Source organism: Brachyistius frenatus, unplaced genomic scaffold, assembly GCF_029030835.1.
Source record: "Brachyistius frenatus isolate BFR_SWC_R1_liver_20210118 unplaced genomic scaffold, ASM2903083v1 Contig_16, whole genome shotgun sequence".
Taxonomy (NCBI): domain Eukaryota; kingdom Metazoa; phylum Chordata; class Actinopteri; family Embiotocidae; genus Brachyistius; species Brachyistius frenatus.
The window spans coordinates 3,367,210-3,386,620 of record NW_027210615.1 but is presented as its reverse complement, the minus strand read 5'-3'; the positions used below and the strand labels follow the sequence as shown (position 1 = coordinate 3,386,620).

At 40.4% G+C, this 19,411-nt stretch overlaps 2 protein-coding genes across 2 annotated transcripts; one reads left to right on the top strand and one right to left on the bottom strand.

Moving 5' to 3' along the window:
- Positions 1–675: 675 nt before the first annotated feature.
- Positions 676–4,599, bottom strand: LOC138618329 (succinate dehydrogenase [ubiquinone] iron-sulfur subunit, mitochondrial). The gene is made up of 8 exons (XM_069694017.1): positions 4,450–4,599; positions 3,321–3,454; positions 3,140–3,225; positions 2,853–2,989; positions 2,551–2,667; positions 2,224–2,325; positions 1,545–1,667; positions 676–1,347 (listed from the first exon to the last, which is right to left on the bottom strand). Exons 1-8 carry the CDS (start codon positions 4,513–4,515, stop codon positions 1,267–1,269), a joined length of 846 nt encoding a protein of 281 aa, XP_069550118.1. The 5' UTR covers positions 4,516–4,599; the 3' UTR covers positions 676–1,266.
- Positions 4,600–7,692: 3,093 nt separating this feature from the next.
- On the top strand, positions 7,693–19,288 carry LOC138618328 (ATPase family AAA domain-containing protein 3-like). The gene is made up of 16 exons (XM_069694016.1): positions 7,693–7,926; positions 10,242–10,318; positions 10,437–10,538; positions 10,658–10,717; positions 10,806–10,875; positions 12,691–12,856; positions 13,031–13,100; positions 13,229–13,384; positions 14,037–14,093; positions 14,189–14,314; positions 14,852–14,976; positions 15,171–15,222; positions 15,308–15,378; positions 15,487–15,654; positions 15,982–16,090; positions 16,175–19,288. Exons 1-16 carry the CDS (start codon positions 7,731–7,733, stop codon positions 17,903–17,905), a joined length of 3,336 nt encoding a protein of 1,111 aa, XP_069550117.1. The 5' UTR covers positions 7,693–7,730; the 3' UTR covers positions 17,906–19,288.
- Positions 19,289–19,411: the final 123 nt, after the last annotated feature.

Genomic DNA, 19,411 nt, shown 5'->3' with positions numbered 1-19,411 from the left:
GCTCTATAAACTGCTCAGTACTCAGTAAATATCATTTAAAAACATACAAATTAGTGAACAATGAAGCTGAACTACAAAGTATTTTGATATTGATTATTCGTTTAATTAATTAAAAAAAATTAAATTCTTGGATTGCAGCTTCTTAAATGTGACTATTCTCTGGTCCTTTCATCCTCCATAATAACAAACCTAATGTATTTTGGTTATGGACTGTTAATCAGGACAAACAGGACATATTAGGTTGCACCTTCAGCTTTGAGAAAAATGAGTCACTGTTTACTGACATTTTAAAGACAAAACATCTGATCGTTTTGTAAAGAAAAAACCCCACAAGATTAATCAATAATGAAAATAAGTTGAAGCCCTATTGACCACGTCTCAATAACTGTATCCTAAAAGCCCTTTTCCCAGAAAATATTCCGTCTTCAAGCGTGATTGAAAGCACAGGAGTAAATAGTAACGTCAATGATGGAGGGTTTCCATTTAGCTGCTTCAGTCTCAGAGGTTGTGTTGCTGCACGCTGGCTCACAGTCATGTTACTGGGCCAACTGTGACTTTCCTACTTAGACAAATCAAAACATTTTGTTCTCTCTATGTAAACGTGGCCAATTTTCCTACCCTAAAACCAGACCTATTTATTTCATAACAAAAAAGATTTGGTATGCCATTTCCTGATTAGATCCTTCAATAGTGTTTATTGTACTTTAACTCGCAAAAGTCAACAAAAGGGTACTTTGTTTTTTTCTAATCCTAAATTGCGCATGTAACCCCACAATGATTTCAACACAACTTTAATAGAACACATATTTAAATATTAACAGTGTGTTTACAATATCATGCAAGCCTTGTAATTTCAGTAAGCAGACAAAGGCCAGAACTGTGGTCCAACATGTGGCAACACTCAATATGCAGCTGACTGAATATGTACATTAATATGTCTCATTTATTGTTATTGTGCTCTTTTTGATATTTATGATTTGATATTTGTTCTTTTCTTTTGTGGCTGGAATGGAAGGAAGAATAATAGTTTTACTGTGTAGTTAAACTCCCCGTTTGCTGAGAATATGACGATCTTAATGGTTCTTTACAGTACACCTTCCCTACAATCTTTTGTTTTCTGTTCCCTTATACAGTCACACTCACACATTCAATCACAATCATCAAAGGTGCTGATGGAGGCAAAAGTTTGCAGTTGGCTCCTCTCTTCCTTCTGACTCAGTTTGAGGTACTAATAGTGGATCTGGAGCCACTTTCTTTTTTATGTGTTCATGTTGCTGCTGCTTTCTTCTCCTTGTACGTCGCCATCATTTTCTTGATCTCTGCGATGGCCTTTCCCGGGTTAAGACCCTGTAGACAAACACACAGTGAGACACTAAAACTCTTGCAAATCTGTGTGTGTGTGTGTGTGTGTGTGTGTGTGTGTGTGTGTGTGTGTGTGTGTGTGTGTGTGTGTGTGTGTGTGTGTGTGTGTGTGTGTGTGTGTGTGTGTGTGTGTGTGTGTGTGTGTGTGTGTGTGTGTGTGTGTGTAAATGACTTTCAGGTACCTTGGGGCAAGCCTTAGTGCAGTTCATGATAGTATGGCAGCGGTACAGTGAGAAGGGGTCCTGGAGTTTAGACAGACGCTCCTCAGTGAATTCATCACGGGAGTCAATCATCCACCGGTATGCCTGTGGGAAAATAACAGGGTTTAGTGTTCCTGAAATTTTACATTCAACACCTTTGGAGGAACTTATTAGCACTTTAGTTTATGACACTGCGGGACCAAATTTCTGTCATGATATCTGGAGCCTCAAAGTGAAGCCTCAGCTGGAACAATGCTGAATGTAATCAACATCCAATAGATAATGTTAGCATCCCATCTCATCTGCATTAGAACAGCTGAGGCTGATAGAGTACACCAAAGTGTGAGATGTACAAAACAGACACAAAAGAGAGTTTATTTGGACTAAACTTGGACTGTACACTGCTTCCCCAACAACAAGCCGTGGATCACCAGCAACCTGAAAGTTCTTCTTAATAAGAAGAAAGCAGCCTTCAGGTCTGGGGACAGGGACGAGCTCAGGAGAGTGCAGCGCCACCTGAAGGAGAAGCTCAGGGAGTGCAAGGACTCTTTCACATCCAGTGATTTTCTTTCCCAGTGTGTAATAAGGATGACCGCCTAATTTAATATTTGAGTTATCGGGATATGTATCTCATAATTAAATATGATTGAGGTTTACCCACCTGCATGAGGACGGCAGGTCCCAGGTATTTGTCTCCGTTCCACCAGTAGCTGGGACAGCTGGTGCTGCAGCAGGCACAGAGGATGCACTCATACAGGCCGTCCTGTTGAGGTGCACAGAGTAAGATACCTGCTCATTCTATCTCTGTCTCTAAATGAATCAGTTATATTAGTGATGACATGATCACTTAGTCGCTTACAAAGCATTCGAGAACTACATCTTCTGTTATTGTCATGTCAGCCACTCATTCTAAGACATGTAGACCTCCAACATGGCTGCCGAAGGGTGTCATACATCGAGTGTGAGAGGAAGAGGTTGGTTTATTTACCAGTTTTTGTCTGTCCTCCACTGACTGGAAGTACTGCTCCTTCCCTTCCTGAGCATCATCCTTCTTCTTCAGGTAGGGCTCGATGGATTTGTATTGGGCGTAGAAGTTGCTCATATCCTGTGCAGACATCCGACATGAAATGAATGTACATGTTATAATCCTATTATTCTTTCATATACTGCCTTCTACAGTCGTAATATTCCCAGACTCATGTCAGTCCACATGATCCTCCAGTGTTCATGAACATCGGCTATACTCTATCAAACATATAAATCAGCTTTTTCTACAACTGCTGTACTTACAGGCACCAGATCTTTGACGACATACATGTGTGGCAGCGGGTAGATTTTGGTGGGTTTGCTAGCGTTGGTGTCGATTTTGTTTAGGCATGCCAGGGTGTTGCCTCCGTTGATGTTCATGGCGCATGAGCCACAGATACCTGAAAAGAGTCACAAATATCAGGTTGCTGATATCGAGGTCCATTCAAAAAGATCTGCTGTCGTGTTTTATTTGCTTTAATTTATCATCAAAGTGGAAATTGTTAGCTTCATCTTGTGCGAGTTGAATCCAGATGGCCTTTCTTTCTTACCCTCACGGCAGGAACGTCTGAACGTGAGCGTGGGATCGATTTCGTTCTTGATCTTAATGAGGGCATCCAGGACCATCGGACCACAGCTGCATGAACAGAGAGATGTCAGCAGACATGACAACAACATTCACGCAAGATCCTGCTCAACAATGCTCTGTTCTCTGATCCCGTCATGACTTACGTGTTGAGATCAATATCGTATGTCTGCATTCGTGGTTTGTCTCCGGCTGTGTCAGGGTCCCAGCGGTAAACCTGGAACTTTTTGATCCTGGGTTCAGGAGCCGGAGCAGCTGCAGTCTGAGCGTACCGCACCGTCTGGATCACACATAACAAACCAGAGATGCAGCATATATCAACACAATGGAAATGAAATACTGTATTCAGCCATTTTCTCAGGTATGTTTTATTTACTTCCTTTCAATAAAGCATCACAATAAAATAAAGAGCAATAGAAACAATACTTATGCACACATCATAATGTGACCTCGTTGTTGGTTACATCAACCAAAGTTAAAATGGGAAGCACTTGGTAATTGTATCCTGTAACCCAAGAGGATAGTACTGACATGTCAACTCATACGTTGGTGACACTTTATCTAAATTGCACACATCTAAAAGAATGAACAAGTATGGCTTAATATGAGAATGAAAAGACATTATAACACAACATAGTATAAATACCATGAGATCACATGAACCAAAAATAATAAGTCTTTAAATACAATATAATTAAACAAAACACAATATTTGAAATATTTAAAGTATAAAAATACACACACTATCAAGTTATATATCAGAATTGTTATAATTTTTTGGCCATTTGTATAACTTATTATTGTACTGTCCTTTTGTATGAGACTGTATGGAGTCTCCCCCTATTGGTAACTTGGATGAACTGACATGGACGTGTTACATCACTGTACGGTCTGTGGTTACCTAAGGGACTCTTTTAGGACAAAGAAACATGGACTTTAAAGCACAACCACTGAAAAAATTCGATATAGTTTATGAGGTGTATATTAACATTTATGCACTTTAACTGCTAGAAGCCTTCAGACTTGATATATGAGTTTGTGAGAGGACAGCTCAGCTCATTCACTATAGGGCGGTTGACTCAGTAACTCCTACAGAAAAGTGGACTGTTGAGTTAAATGTAAATAATATTCACTCAAATTTTACAGTCTATTAGATAACACTGCAGTACTCAGCAAACCAATGAAAACACGCGGTTAGTAATATTTATGTTTCTCAAAGAAGCCCCATGATGTATAGCTGTTCTAATACTAATAAAATAAATGTGTTGTACTTACCACCATCATACCAGAATTCCTGATAGCCAAAACATTTCGACTCAAACCGACACAAACCACCGACATCTTTCTGGCTAGATATGTTTCTGACAATTAACTTAAGCCGCCGGGCACGCAGCCTCAATGTTGTCTACACTACCCTGTGCGTCAGAGGAAGCCACGCCCCGTACGTACAATCACGTAAGGAGAACGTTGCCTTCATGTGCACTCTCCCAGCTCTCTCATCTGACCGTCAGTCTACAAACAAATACTGTGGATATTTTACTGTGCAGTTGACTCACAGAAATGAGCATCACGTTTGAACGTTTTTTTCAAGCAATGTTTTCAAACAGAAATATTTCTTCGTTCGATCACTGAAGTGGATCTTAATGTAAACATGATCGAAGAGTCACAAAAATACTATTTATCCGACGGCACCTGAAGGGCCCATACATAGTAAGTATAGTTCTTTCACAACTATCATTGTCAATGACGGTCAGTTATATATCCAATTGAAAACAGTACAGTGCTGCAGATTGTGTAATAAAAACGATTTTAATGATTATAATCTTTGCTTTGCCCTACCATCCCAATCATTCTTCCCGGATGGACTTGTATTAATCATTGACTTCTTTAAAAAGTTATTACTTTTCATAGAGATATTTTAGAAACTATGTACAACTCTAGTCTTCCATGTTTTCTTTTTCTATAGCCTACTGGTTCTCTGGAGATGTACAGCCATCATTATTTATATCCACTTGACCCTGAACAGGGTTACAGGCTCAAGCTTATCCCAGGTGACTTAGCGCGCGGTACACGTTGGACAGGTCACCAGTCCGTCAAAGGGCCAACACAGAAAGACAGACAGAAGATTTACAGATAAATAATCTCATATCATTTCAACAACGGGTTCAGTTAAACATGATCATATAGTCTTTTTTGTTTTGTTTTGGTGTATGAAGAAAGTTAGTATAGGCTATGATAGAGAGGGTAAAAGAAATAATCACTTGATGTCATGTTTGACTGAAAGATTTCTCGCCTTTTCATGACCTTAACCCTCATGTTGTCCTCGGGTCAAAATGACCCGCAGCTGTGTTCAACCAAGTTCTATTTTATTTCTTATATTTTTATATTTTTGGGATCATTGGTCATCGTTTCTTTAAAGAAACCCTCACAGCCTCCTTGTCACCAATGATCCCAAAAAATGTGAAAATAAAATAGAACTTGGTTGAACACAGCTGCGGGTCATTTTGACCCGAGGACAACATGAGGGTTAAGGTATTATTTATTAAAGTGAGGAGAAGAACGTGATTTAAGTTGTATTATTTGTATTACCAGCATTGATATAGCTGGTATGGTTCAGGTAACCAACAAAATAAAAAAAATAAAAAGCTGCAGATCCAAATTGATATTTGGTGCTATGGACACATGTTGTTCTGTACTTAGTAAGTAAATTAGTAGAAGGTATCGTTCAACATGAAAAATATTGCAAAATATGAACATAAAATATTCAAGTTTAAGGCCTATGGCTCAGGTAGACCTGAACCAACCCTTAGTGATGCTGTTATAGGCCGAGGCTGCTGGGGGACCTCGTTACACACCGAGTTTTTTTTCTTTCCTCCTACTCTTTAACTGACTCATACCTCACCATCTTTTTCTCTCCCATAGTTTCTTCTTATCGTATGTTGTCTCCATTCAGTTCCCTCGCTCGCGTAGTTTCTGTTCTTTCTTTTGCAGATGTCCCGTCATGGAGCTGCATGTCTCTGCCCTGCGCCTGTCGTCTCCACCAACAGTTCTTCTCTTCTATCTCTAGCCTGTCCTTTTCTCTCTCTGCTCTCCTCTCACTCCAACCGGTCGAGGCAGATGGCTCCGCCCACCTCTGAGCCTGGTTCTGTCGGAGGTTTCTTCCTGTTCAGAGGGAGTTTTTCCTTCCATCTGTTGGAGGTTTTTCTCCCTTAAAGAGGAGGGTTTTTTTTTTCCCCTCCTAGCTTGTGGGAATTGTTGAATTGTTGGTTTCTCTGTATATTCAAAACATCTCTCTTTGTAACCCAGTACAGTTCTACAGCACCACAAATTAAAGTCTCCAAAATGACCCATCAACATCAATCAACACCTCTCTCAATTAGACTGGATCTTTGTTTCATACTTCACCTCAATGGTTTGAATGCTATGACTGATCTCCGTATGGCCCTGACCTATATGAAGAAACAGCATGTTGCAGCTTCTCTTAAATGCTGTCAAGCCTAATAGAGATGAGACCCAATAACCTGCCTTACTAATATTCTAATTAGCTCATATCTGGCCTCTTAAGCAACAAACATGTTGCAATAAGCCAGCAAAGCTATTCTTATCTGAGAGCAACACAACAGATGACCTTGATTTAGGCAAATAAAAAGGATGTGGTTGTATTCTGTCTATTTCATCTATGCATCATGTATTTACTGTCAATCTTTTCTCATTCAGTGTGCATTTGTGTAGGAATTATTCATTAGTCTTTATTCACACAGTCAATAAAACAGAACCATCACTACCGACCCTCAGACATAAACTGTACCTCATTTGTGAAATTACAGCATATGAAGATGGCTCTCATCCTCGAATGTGTTACACCCCTATTTTCCCGTTAGATATTGTTGTCTGGTGTTATTTATTCTGAATTTAACACTGTTTCTATCTTGTATGAAATAATAAGCATGGATGTACTGAAAAGTAAAATATACATCTGAAGGCCTAAAGTAGGCTAATATTATTTTCAGAATAAAAGCTTTCACTTGTTCACCTTACCTTGATGAAAAACACCAAGATAACTTTTCCTAAGACACTTCAACCTATGGTGCCTTTTATATACAGTTTATGGTTGAAACCCTGTCGTGAATTGAAACTGACATTACCATCAGCTTTTACAGATTTAATGTGAAAGTTTTGACCGGAAGTTTATTTTTGTGGGCGTACTTTTTTCTGTGGTCCAATAAGCATTGTGTACAGGAGCACATTGGAGACACTGAACCGCTAAATCGGCTGTGATTTGTTCAGCTTTTAATGTTCTAGAAGTCTTTTCGATACACAGTATAAATGGCACATTACAATGTGACATTTTGAGCAACACAAAAAATATTTTATTAGTTTCACATCCAAAAAAACGTTTTTAAAATGACATTAACAAATTTATTTTGAAAGTTTTGGCCGGAAGTTTATTTTTGTTTGTGTACTTTTTAGGCTGGTCTAATAAGCATTGTCTACATGAGCACATTGGAGACACTGAACCACCAACTCCAACTTGTAATTCACACTACAGGAGCAGCATGTCGTGGCTCTTCGGATGGAGAAAGGGCTCCGGGTCGCCGCCAGCGGAGGACCAAACGGCCGCTGCAGCGGCTGAGGGGGTCGGGGGAGCTCCAGGAGCTTCAGGGCAAGACAAACCCGGGGACAAGTGGAGTAACTTTGACCCAACTGGGCTAGAGAGAGCTGCAAAAGCTGCAAAGGAGCTCGACAAATCACGTGGGTCATTTTACCAGTTTTGAATTAAAATACATGCTTTCTTTAACCGTTTTCAAAGCTCTGTTTTTTTTTTTTTTTTACTGGTCTGGACAAATTTTAAAAGTTTGGCACGTTCTGTTCTTTTCGGGTCAGAGTGCTTAACGCGGACTCCAATTCAAAATGTCAAGCTTTATCTTCACTGACAACTTGGCATATAATACACGCACTGAAAATGCTATTGTAAGAGCACATATTAACTCGAGGTGTCGTACTTTAATACGGCATACACCTGTCAGATTGAGCAGCACAATGTAGAAAACCTTTAAAAAAAAAAAAAAACTTAACCGGTAAAACTCTAGCAGGCTGCAGCTCTGAGGTGGGTGTAATTTTCCGGTGTGTTTAAATGGAGTTTGGTTGCACGAATCAGGCTGATGAATTGCTTACAATGTATCACAAGCTTGCTACAAATCAATAACAAATGCATCGCCGTACTGCGCGTGATTCCAACTGTCGCTACTTTGTCACAAGTGCACATGCAGTCTGCAAGCAAAGTTGGAGATATTTTGAATGGGTGTGGCAAAAGAGCAATAAAGAACAAAGTGTCCCAGGCAGCTCAGCCCCTCACCTGTTGCACACATCGTGCCCTTTCGCCTGAGCGCGCGTGTCCATGTGAACATGCGTCCTGCTGGTCACACTGTGGGGTAATTTTTTTTTTATCCTGACAAGCAGAGCACATTGTTTGTTTTTAAAGGTGCAGTATGTAAGATGGAGATCCTGGCTTGTAATACCGCTTTGTTCATTAGGAAGCGGTAGTGAGTCACTGCATGGTCCAGGTGGGCTGCCCTCTGTCCAGTTCTCACAGTTTAGAAAGTTTTGTTAGATTTTGTTTATTCTTGCCTTGCTTTTTGTAGTTTTCTTTTTTTTTTAACTGATGAATGTAAAGTTAGATTTTATGGACCAATTAGTGAATTGACTGTTAAAATGGTCATTGTTTAAGCCTATAATTTATTATATTGCTTTCTTATTTTTGTTTTCAGCATGACCGTATTTGCAAGTGAACAGCCATAGCAACACCATGTATTGATACCATTTGTAATGATGTTTAGTATGGGATGTGTTGCCATTAGCTGCACTGAAGAACTTGTCCAAACAATGTCAACACGCCTGGTTTGTTTTCTACATGAAATTGCTTCAGTTTGATAAATAGTGAGATGACGAGCTAATTGAGCTCATCACGCACGGCTATTCTAACTTATCTGAACTGCATATCAACAAGCAGTAAACTCAGCAGACATATATTAACACTGTCAGTGGTTATTCAATAAGCTACCTTTATACGCTTCATGGCCAACGTTGGCATTAACAGCTGTCTCGCCAATCTAGAGGAAATGTCGCAAGTTTGATGTCAAATTTCATTCCTTTCCTCGCTAATTGACTGTCTCCAGTGGTGGAAAGCAACAACAAAAATGTAACTTTTGTTTTTATTGTATTTTGCTAAGTGTCAGCTATTGTTGTGGTTACTGTTCTACTCATTCAAACAAAAGGTTGGAGCCAAGCGGAAACCCACAGTGACGTCAGTCAAACAGCAATGGCCCCAAAAGCACAGCTTTTTCAGGGCTCATTTCTAATTAATTACGGGATTATTTTCATATGGACTGTCAGGAAACTAATAAGAAGGAGTGACTTTAACTAACAACACCTAAATAGCTTGTGGAAAAAAAAATTGGGCTTCGTATTCGTAAGTCAAATGGGAGTCAGTGTACCCGAAGGCTTTTTGGAGCCAACCTCTAGCTGCACTTGGTGGAATTGCATTTTAAGGCGCTTGCGCATTGGCATAATTTTTCAGATCCAGAAGCTACGTCCACTTTTATATGCAGTCAATGGTTAGAACACACTTCATCTTCTCATTTTGGACTGATGGCAGACTGGACACAACACTGACTCACTATCGCCTCTTGAGGTGTGGGGTGGTATTACTAGGCGGCACGAGCGGGCCTAGCTGGTTAACATGCTCACTTCAGACATCTGTGCAACACAAAACATGGACGTCTTTGACATAATGTCAACACTGTAATTTATTCACATTTTGTTGATCATTTTATTCAATTACTGAATGTTTTAAGCAAAATGATTGTATATATTGAACCTTAAATAATGGTCGCTTAATTCATGTTTCGATTTCAGCAGTTGTTTTTACTAACTCCCCAAGAAACAGGTTCACTTGTGCACCGCCTTGTGGTGCCCGTCATAGGAATATTACACTCATAAGTCCAACTACAGTTACCTGTTGATGGTCAAAATTTAAATGGTTGAACTGTTCTTACCCGTTTCAACAGGGCATGCCAAAGAAGCGCTGGATTTGGCTCGTATGCAGGAGCAGACTGTACAGCTGGAACATCAGTGTAAAGTGAAAGTAGGTGTTGCAGATGTGATTCTGTGATGCACTGATACTGTTTCGATTAAGTGACTGTTAAAACTGTGTTGTCAGTAAACAAAACGGTAACCAACCCCCCCCCCCCCTCCCCCAAAAGGAGTATGAAGCAGGTCTGGAGCAGCTGAAGGGAGAACAGATCCAACTCCAGGGGGAGGAGAGACGGAAAACACTTGCAGAGGAGACAAAGCAAAACCAAGCAGTAAAACATGACAGCAGCAGATATATGTGCATTAGGATGATATGATCCATCTAATTTCCCTCTGATGTTTCCAAGTACTGCATATTAATATAATTGGTTATTTTTTGTATCACATCTAGAGGGCTCACTATCAAGACAAACTGGCTAGACAGCGGTATGATGATCAGCTGAGGCAACAGGTAATCCTTACACCCTCAAACAGACACTGAAAAAGAATGTCAGCTGTACCTGAATGGAGCGTTCATCATATGTTTTGTTTACCTACAGCAATTCCTCAGCGAGGAAAACCTTCGCAAACAAGAGGAATCGGTTGTGAAGCAAGAGTCCATGAGGAAAGGTAGAACATCCTTGTATTAGGATTAATTCATCCACTCATGATATTATATTTAAAAAAAAAGAAAGTATTTTATTATCCTTTTTAAAGATGCACTACGTATGATTTGTGTTACTCCACTGCAAATAATGACCATAATAAATCTGCAAAGGTCAATAATGTTATTGATCAGATGACTCAGCGATTGCATGGTTTGCTGTGAGATTTGTGGCCCTTTAAAGTCTCTCAGAGCCCCCTGCTCTCAGAATCAGGACAACCCCACGGTATTACTTTTATTCTAGTATTTATTATGATAATGAATTAGCTCTTCACTTTGCATTGTGTTTTTGTATATTTAATTAGTGAATAAACCAAAAATGTGTCTATTATTCAATAGTAAAAAAAAAAAAAAAACTACAGTGAGGATGGTTGGCTCACAGAACAGCTGATGTTCCAACAATTTATTTGTCTCAATTGAAGATGGTTGGATGCATTTTTCTATACATGAAGGGAGGTATGAAAAAGTAAATAAAGGGAAGACTCACTTAATTTACTCACTTGAGATTTTCATTATATTTAAGGTATTAAACAGAGAAGTCGAAATTGATATAGTACAAATACCGGACATTCAACACAACCATCGAACACTCATTACCATGAAATGACAACCAAATAACAACCAAATAAAATAACAGATGAGGTTAGAAAGTCCATGGTTCTTTTTTTTTTTTGGTCACAATGGTTTGGAGAGTTAGGTGTGGTGATTTCAGGATAGTTTAGGTATTTAAAACGTATGATTTAACAAATAGTGAAGGGGTGCAGATGGTGATCATCATTGAAACCATATGTGCTTTTGTTTTGAATGGATTTGTTGCAATGTGAAAGAAGTCACTTGTAGTGCCAATTTATCACTTGACTTTCAACTCTGCTAAACTTTTAGCCTCTTTTACTCAAATTGTTTTTGTTTTTCAGCTGACAACTTTGATGTGTTCATTCAGTCCCATCTAGATCACTGAGCTCCTCTCTGGCTGCAGTAAAGCATTTCATTTTTACATGGACAAAAAAACCAATTGATAAACCTCTGATATAATTTGGTGAGCATATGTGGACCTATAGTATTTAGCAAGAGCTGTGTGTTTCCTTCAGGGGTCAGTGGACACTATAAAGAGCTTGAAATTCATCAGGTGACAGAAACACAGCTCCAAACAAATCCTAATTTACTTTTTTACCTGTTAGGCAACTGTTTGTGAATACTTTAGCCATAATAATTTAATAAGATGATAAAACAGTTCGTTGTGTTGAGTGTATAGCTTGTTTCAGTGCCCTCATGTGGCAAAATCAATATATTGTTGCTTTAACTTGTGTCTCAACACAGTAAACTGACTGACCATGTGTGCTGTTTTCCTGCAACAGTAGACATTAATGGAACAGAATAGATGATACACCCAGAACAGTCTCAATAAAAGTTGTTACAAAAATTGTAGAATTGTTTTAATTTCTATGCAAATATTTTACATCACAAGTTAGAAAATGCATTTATAAGGAAGGAGCTGCTGTAAGCTGGCGTAAAGCTGTTATACTTCCTGCTATACATACATAGAGATTGATGAAATTGATATATTAGTTAATGTCCACTGCAGGGCCGAAAGGTGTCCCACATTACAGTAGAGGAGCCAAGAAGTACGAAGGAACTGCATCTTTAAATCAGATCAATCTAGTATTCACTTTGTGTAAAAATAATTTAGGCCTTGCTGATTAAAAGTAGGTCAAATGCTCAGTCCTGTCAGAAGTGGTCATCAGCAGGTAGTTATTAATATTTGCTTCTTTTTTATTTTTCAGCTACTATTGAACATGAAATGGAGCTGAGACACAAAAATGACCTGCTCCGGGTTGAAGCAGAGGCCAAAGCCCGTGCTCAGGTGGAGCGGGAGAACGCAGATCTGATCAGGGAACAGATCCGCCTGAAAGCAGCTGAACACAGACAAACTGTCCTTGAATCTATAAAGTGAGGACAGAATGACTTTCCACTTTCCTTAATCCTCAGAGTAACTGGCATGCTATCCTCTAGTATCTGTCTGAGCTGTAAGTCGCAGTTAAACACAAACCCCAGAGGGCAGCAGCGACTGTAGCTGCCACGGCGGAAGCAGTCGGTGTGATAATTATGTTTTGTTCCTGGCAGGACGGCGGGATCGGTGTTTGGGGAGGGATTCAGGGCCTTTGTCTCCGACTGGGATAAACTCACAGCCACGGTAGATCATGTTCGACCTGTCATGCTTTGTCACGCTCTCACCACAGCAGGACTACAGATGTTTGTGGGAGGCAGTGGTCTTCATTTATTGTTTGTTGGTTTGATGATGTGTTTTTTTTCCATCCTCAGGTTGCAGGATTGACCCTGTTGGCAGCAGGTGTTTATTCTGCCAGGAATGCCACATCGGTGGCTAGGAGGTACATCGAGGCTCGTCTGGGCAAACCGTCTCTGGTCCGAGAGACCTCCAGGTTATCTGTTGTGGAGGCTGTCAAACACCCAGTCAAGGTCAAATTACACTCAAATTTGTATGTTTTTACTATTTATTGTGTGGTTGGCGGCCTGCTGATAATATCTAACTAACATCATCTGCACAGGGATAAAATACATGCAGGATGTGTGTGTAAATGACATATTTTAATGAGGTATCTTTGCATAATACATTTTACATTAATATTATTTGATCATTAAGATGTTTTTAATAGCCACTGTCCATAAACAATAATGATTGTTGTAAATGAGGTATTTGACATCAGCCTGGAAGCTTAATTATTTTCCAAGAAAACAAATAGCTGAAATAGATTTGTTAATTTGTGTGTTGTCTGTGGTGCATTCTGTTAATTCTGCCAAATAGACTGAATGTGCAAAAATTTTAGGACTTAACATGAAAATACCAAAATCTCCAGAAATCATTTCTACCAATGATTTGTTGAATACATTAATTTTATTTCTCGGAAACTAAAATAACAGATCTTGGTCATTTGCTGAATGTTTTGAGTTATTTTCAGTATTGTTTTTTGTTATTTTTCACATTCTGACTGAATTATAGGAAATTCTGTTTATAGTTGAAATATAAATTCCCCTGACGAGCTGATAACCATGAAATGATTTGTGCTAAAACAAGTCATAATGCAGTTCCCTCTGTTTCTCTCATTTATAGACAGCCAAGCGCCTGAGAAGCAGACCCCAGGATGCTTTACAGGGCGTGGTGCTCAGCGTGAGTGTTGCACTATACATGGTTTTATGTATTCCATATTCATGTGTTTGGATGAGTGTTAAAACTTCCAGATGTTAACATTGTGGTTCACACAGGCAGGCTTGGAGGAGTGTGTGAGAGACATTGCCATCGCCACTCGTAACACCAACCAGAACAAAGGCTTGTACAGAAACATCCTGATGTATGGACCTCCTGGAACTGGAAAAACTCTCTTTGCGAAGGTATGGCGCCTTTTGATTTTCCTCACTTTCCATGTTTTTTGACGTGTCTGGCTTTAATGGATAGTTGAAGGTGTAAACTCTGACCTTTTATAGAAATAAAAGATTGTTTTGCTACTTCTTTATGCTGATTTACATACTGCAGTATTATTTTAACAAACAAAACTACCCATTTTATTCAGTTCAGTTAGTGTAACACAACAGTTAGTGTTGGTTATTTCTGGAAAAATCTCTGATTATGTAATGTAATGCTTCATATTTCTCTGATTTGGAAGCTATAGAAAAATTGTTAACTAGCAATGATGGCTTCACAGCAGTTATTGATTAAAAAAACATTTGACAAGAAAAACCTGATCCTACAAATATCATTCTTTGTACATATAATGGTACATGATAATATTTCCTCATACATTTTTATATTTCTTTCATTCTTTGAAGATGCTCAGTTGTGAATCCATATATTTTCTATATATTTAGCTTTATACTAAATGTCTTTGACATGACAATTCTATTTTTTGCCTCTCTCTTCATTGCTTTCAGAAACTAGCTCTCCATTCAGGGATGGACTATGCCATCATGACAGGTGGGGACGTGGCACCCATGGGGCGCGATGGAGTCACCGCTATGCACAAGGTGTTTGATTGGGCCAGCACCAGCAGGCGAGGGTAAGGCATTTGAATTCGCTTCATTAACAACCAATGAATTAGCACTATAATGTGTTTTAGCTGTTAAGTATGGACTGGACACAGTCTTACATACAGAGCTGCAGTTATCTTTCTGGCTAATTACATCAAAGGCCTTTAAGAAAAATGTCCGTTTGTAAGCTGCTTCTCTTTGACGTCCTCTGGTCTCTCTGCAGCCTCTTGCTGTTTGTAGATGAAGCTGATGCATTCCTGCGCAAGCGAGCCACAGTGAGTTCCGCTGCAGTGCCATATGCATGGTGTTGATGCCCTGTTTTTAATCATATATTCATGAGTCCTGATTTTTACATTGCAGGAGAAAATTAGTGAGGACCTCAGAGCCACGCTCAATGCATTCCTCTACCGTACCGGGGAGCAGAGCAACAAGTTAGTATCTCGCTTTATTCCTTGTGTATGGCTGGGCATGAAAAGGTCATCGTCATGACTGAAAAGGTCACTGGCCGGGTCTAAGTACTCTCATTTTTCTCTCCTCAGGTTCATGCTGGTGCTTGCTAGTAACCAGCCAGAGCAGTTTGACTGGGCCATCAACGACCGCATCGATGAGATTGTTAACTTTGCATTGCCGGGTCTGGAAGAGAGGGAGAGATTGGTGCGCTTGTATTTCGACAAATTTGTATTGGGTCCCGCCACTGCTGGGAGACAGTGAGTATTGTATTTCATTAAGAGCTAGTGTTGCTGCTCCGTAGCGCAGGTACTTTTCCATCGCTAAGGAAAGCATTTGTTCCTAGAGAGTGCCTTGCTGGCTCAAGTTGCATAATGGTGTGCATAATGTGTTCAATACGGAAACCACAGTGGTGTCTGAATCTTTCTGATTGCTTTCATGAAGTGGTGTTTAAGTAAGTCCTCTGAAAGTAGTCCACAAGCAGAGTGCTTCGGTCATTTGAAACCAGTAAATGTAAGGATAGTCAATTATAAGAAACATGTTAAAGCCCACTTACTGAACAAACCTCCTGTGCTTTAACTCAACAGGAGATTAAAATTGGCTCAGTTTGACTATGGCCAGAAGTGCTCAGACATTGCACAGCGAGCAGACGGCATGTCCGGTCGTGAAATCTCTAAACTTGGTGTGGCCTGGCAGGTGAGTAGGAAAGCCTGTTGACACAAAATATGAATTCAAAACAAACCCAGAAACAGTCATTGAATAAATGTGTTTCCTGTGAAGGCTGCTGCCTACTCTTCTGAAGACGGAGTCTTAACTGAAGCAATGATTGACTCAAGAGTTGATGATGCCATCAAGCAGCACGCACAGAAAATGGACTGGCTGCAGATGGAAGCAGGTGTGGGGGTTGGCAAGGTCGGCATTCACCTCCCCAAGGAAATGGCTGCAGGACTCACCACGCTGAAAACTGCTTCACTTGCACAAAGTGAAGATACAACGGCGACTATACAACAAGTCCTTCCACTGCTTGAGGTTGTAAGCAGTGCTGCCCAGGCACACGCAGCCACGCCACCTTCAGAAGTGCAAGCAGATGTTATCCTCCAAGAGGCAGCCGCTTTGGTAAAAGAAAGTGAGGTTGTTCATGCAACAACTGTAGATAAAACTATCTTGAATGAAGCAGAGGCAGTTGAAAAAATTGTGGAGACAGCTGCTGCTGTCCCATTGGTGCAGGAGGCTGAGGTTGTTAAGGACCCAACGGAGGAGGTTCTAGGAACGGCTGTAGCTGCAGAAAGTGTTGTACCAGAGGTTAAAGAGATAGAAGCTGAGAGCGCACCAGCTTCCACTGTACAAGAAGCTGCTGCTGTGAGTAAAGAAGAGCCAACTACTGATTTAGTGCAAGAAACCGGGGCCTCGGAAGTAGTCAAGGAGGAGAAGAAGGTTGCAGCACACCTTGACACATCAACACTCTCTGCTGTTGCCCTGGAGAAGGAATTAGACGCCGTCATCTCTAATGGTGTCCAGGAGCCAGAGGCTATAGTAGCCACACTTTCCCAGGACACTGTTGTTCAGGCAACCACTCCTACAGATGGTGTGGAAACTGAAGCCAATAAGGCTGTAGAGGAAGCCGCAACTGATTCTGTAAAGGTGGCAGAGGAAGTTGTAAACAATGTAGCTGAAATGACCGAGTCCTTGGCAAACATCGTAAAGGAGGCTGAACCTATAACAACTGATGTGGCCAAGGTGGTTGATGCTGTAGCAACGCTCACTGATGAGATGGAGGCAGCAGTCATGAAAGAAAGCGAACCCACAGAAACGGTGGTTGTCAAAGATACAAATGAGGTTGCAGTGGAATCAGAAACATCAGAGATTACTAAAGTGGCTGAAGTGACGGAGATGGAATCTAAAATTGTGGATGCAGAGATAGTTAAAGAGGTTGAACCTCCGATGACTGAGACAACTTTGAGCGAAGTTGTAGCCACGCCAACTGAGTCTGCATTGGAAACTGAATCCCTGGTCTCAGAGGAAACCAAGATCACTCAGACTACGACCACAGAGTTGACCACAGAGGCTGAGATTGCGAAAGAGCCTTCACCTGCAGAGATTGCTGCCAATGAATCTGAGGTTACAACAGCAGAGGCTTCCAAGGAAGCGGAAGTCCAACCAAGTGAGGTACTCTCTAGAGAAAATGGCATCAAAACTGAAGCCACAGCCTCAGAGGTAGCCAAAGAGGCTCAGGCAGTGGCTGCAGACTTTGCCACAGAGGATGCAACTGCAGAAATTGTCAAAGAACCTTCACCTGCAGAGACTGCTGCCAAGGATGCCGCAGAGGTTTCCAAGGAAGCAGAAGTCGTATCAACTGAACGGGCCGACACTGCGGTCACAGAAGATGAGAAAATGCCTGAAACTACTGAGGGTGCTGCCAAGGAAACGGAGGCCAAAACAACAGAGGCTGCAGTTGAGGTTGAAGCTGTGGTTTCTGAAGTCTCTGATGAGAAGCGCTCAGAAGCTGACTAATGTGAGAAGTCATCTGCCTCTTAGACTACCAGCAACGAAGAAGCTGAACCCAGTCAGACAGAAGAGCCTTTATCAGACAAACAGAGTGGGGTTGCCAGCGACAAATCACAAGCCAAACCTAAGCCAACAAAATGATCCTTTGGGAACTTTGATGCGGTGATACTGTGAATGAAGAGCTGTTGTAATTCTCCAACTCCTGAGCCTTGAATTCTTCCTGCTCTTCTATCAGTATGTTTGTGACTCATTTGCTGTGAATCCCAAGACGAAGGTAATAGTAGCAGTATAATGCCTGTGGGTTTGCAGTAGTCTTCGTAAAAGGATGTATAAACCACTGGGATTGATCGACTGTTGCATTCTTTCTTTCTTTGTCTCTTCTGGTCTTTTTTGCAATTTTCAAAGTCTGTGGATGAGCAACATTAGTTCAATTACATTTTGGCAAAATGCTCGTTAGCAGCATTTCTTGGCTGGCACTCAATGTCGTGTTGAATCATTAAAATTGAAAGAAAACTAATAAACAATCTTCTTTTTTTTTTAATTGCCAAACATTCCCGTTCACTCGGTTTCAGATTACTGTAAATGTTATATTTTTGGCTTCCAGACTGCTGGTTCAGCTCTTTATCACACCAAAGCCTGTAATAGACCTGGAGTCAATGAGAGGATACTGTCAGTGCCATGTTTTTGCCTTTGCGTGAAAAGTACACGCATGTCTGACCCTGGTCATGTGACCAAATACAAAGACTGATAATATCCATGTAGGGAAGAGGTTGGATGGATGGAACAAACACTGGACTTTTACCAAATAGACTGCTGTTCGTGTGAGAAAGCAAAGGTCAATAGGATTTAAAAAAAAAAGTAATGTAAGTTACTTGCGTAACATAATGTACTTAACTTATGTAATGTACGCTAAGTAACTTACATAATGTAACATCACTTACCTTTGGAGACTAATTTTAACCCAAACCATTATCTTCTAAACATGACTACATGGTTTTTGGTGCCCAAACATAAGGCACCTTACTTTTCACTCCTCGGTAAGACAAAATGTGACGCATTATCCTCTAGTGGACTAATGGTGTATTACACCCTTTGGCATGGTACTGGATTGGCTGGTCACAGCAATAATAAATTGTCTGCCTCCAAAAATAATGGAATACTGGAAATTTAGCACCGTCTTGAAAGATTAAAAAAATGTGTATCTATGACGGAACATCCAACCAAAGTAAAAGTATTCTTTCAAATGCCCTCGCTGCCTATAGTGTTATACAGTCTGATATCAGCATTATCCAGTCATAATACACCACTGGATAATAGTGGAGGGCATTTCTCAGTTGCATCAGGGTGTCTGTCATTGGTATTGTTAGTAATTTCAGAAAGTGTTGTTAGTCCGTGCTTTTGTAATTTCTATTTGACTTATAATAAAGCAAACCAAAGCTGTCAGCAGGACCTCTCTGTATAATCAGTCTGTTGTTGGTGCTCTGAAATAACCCACTCGCTCGGAGAACGTGC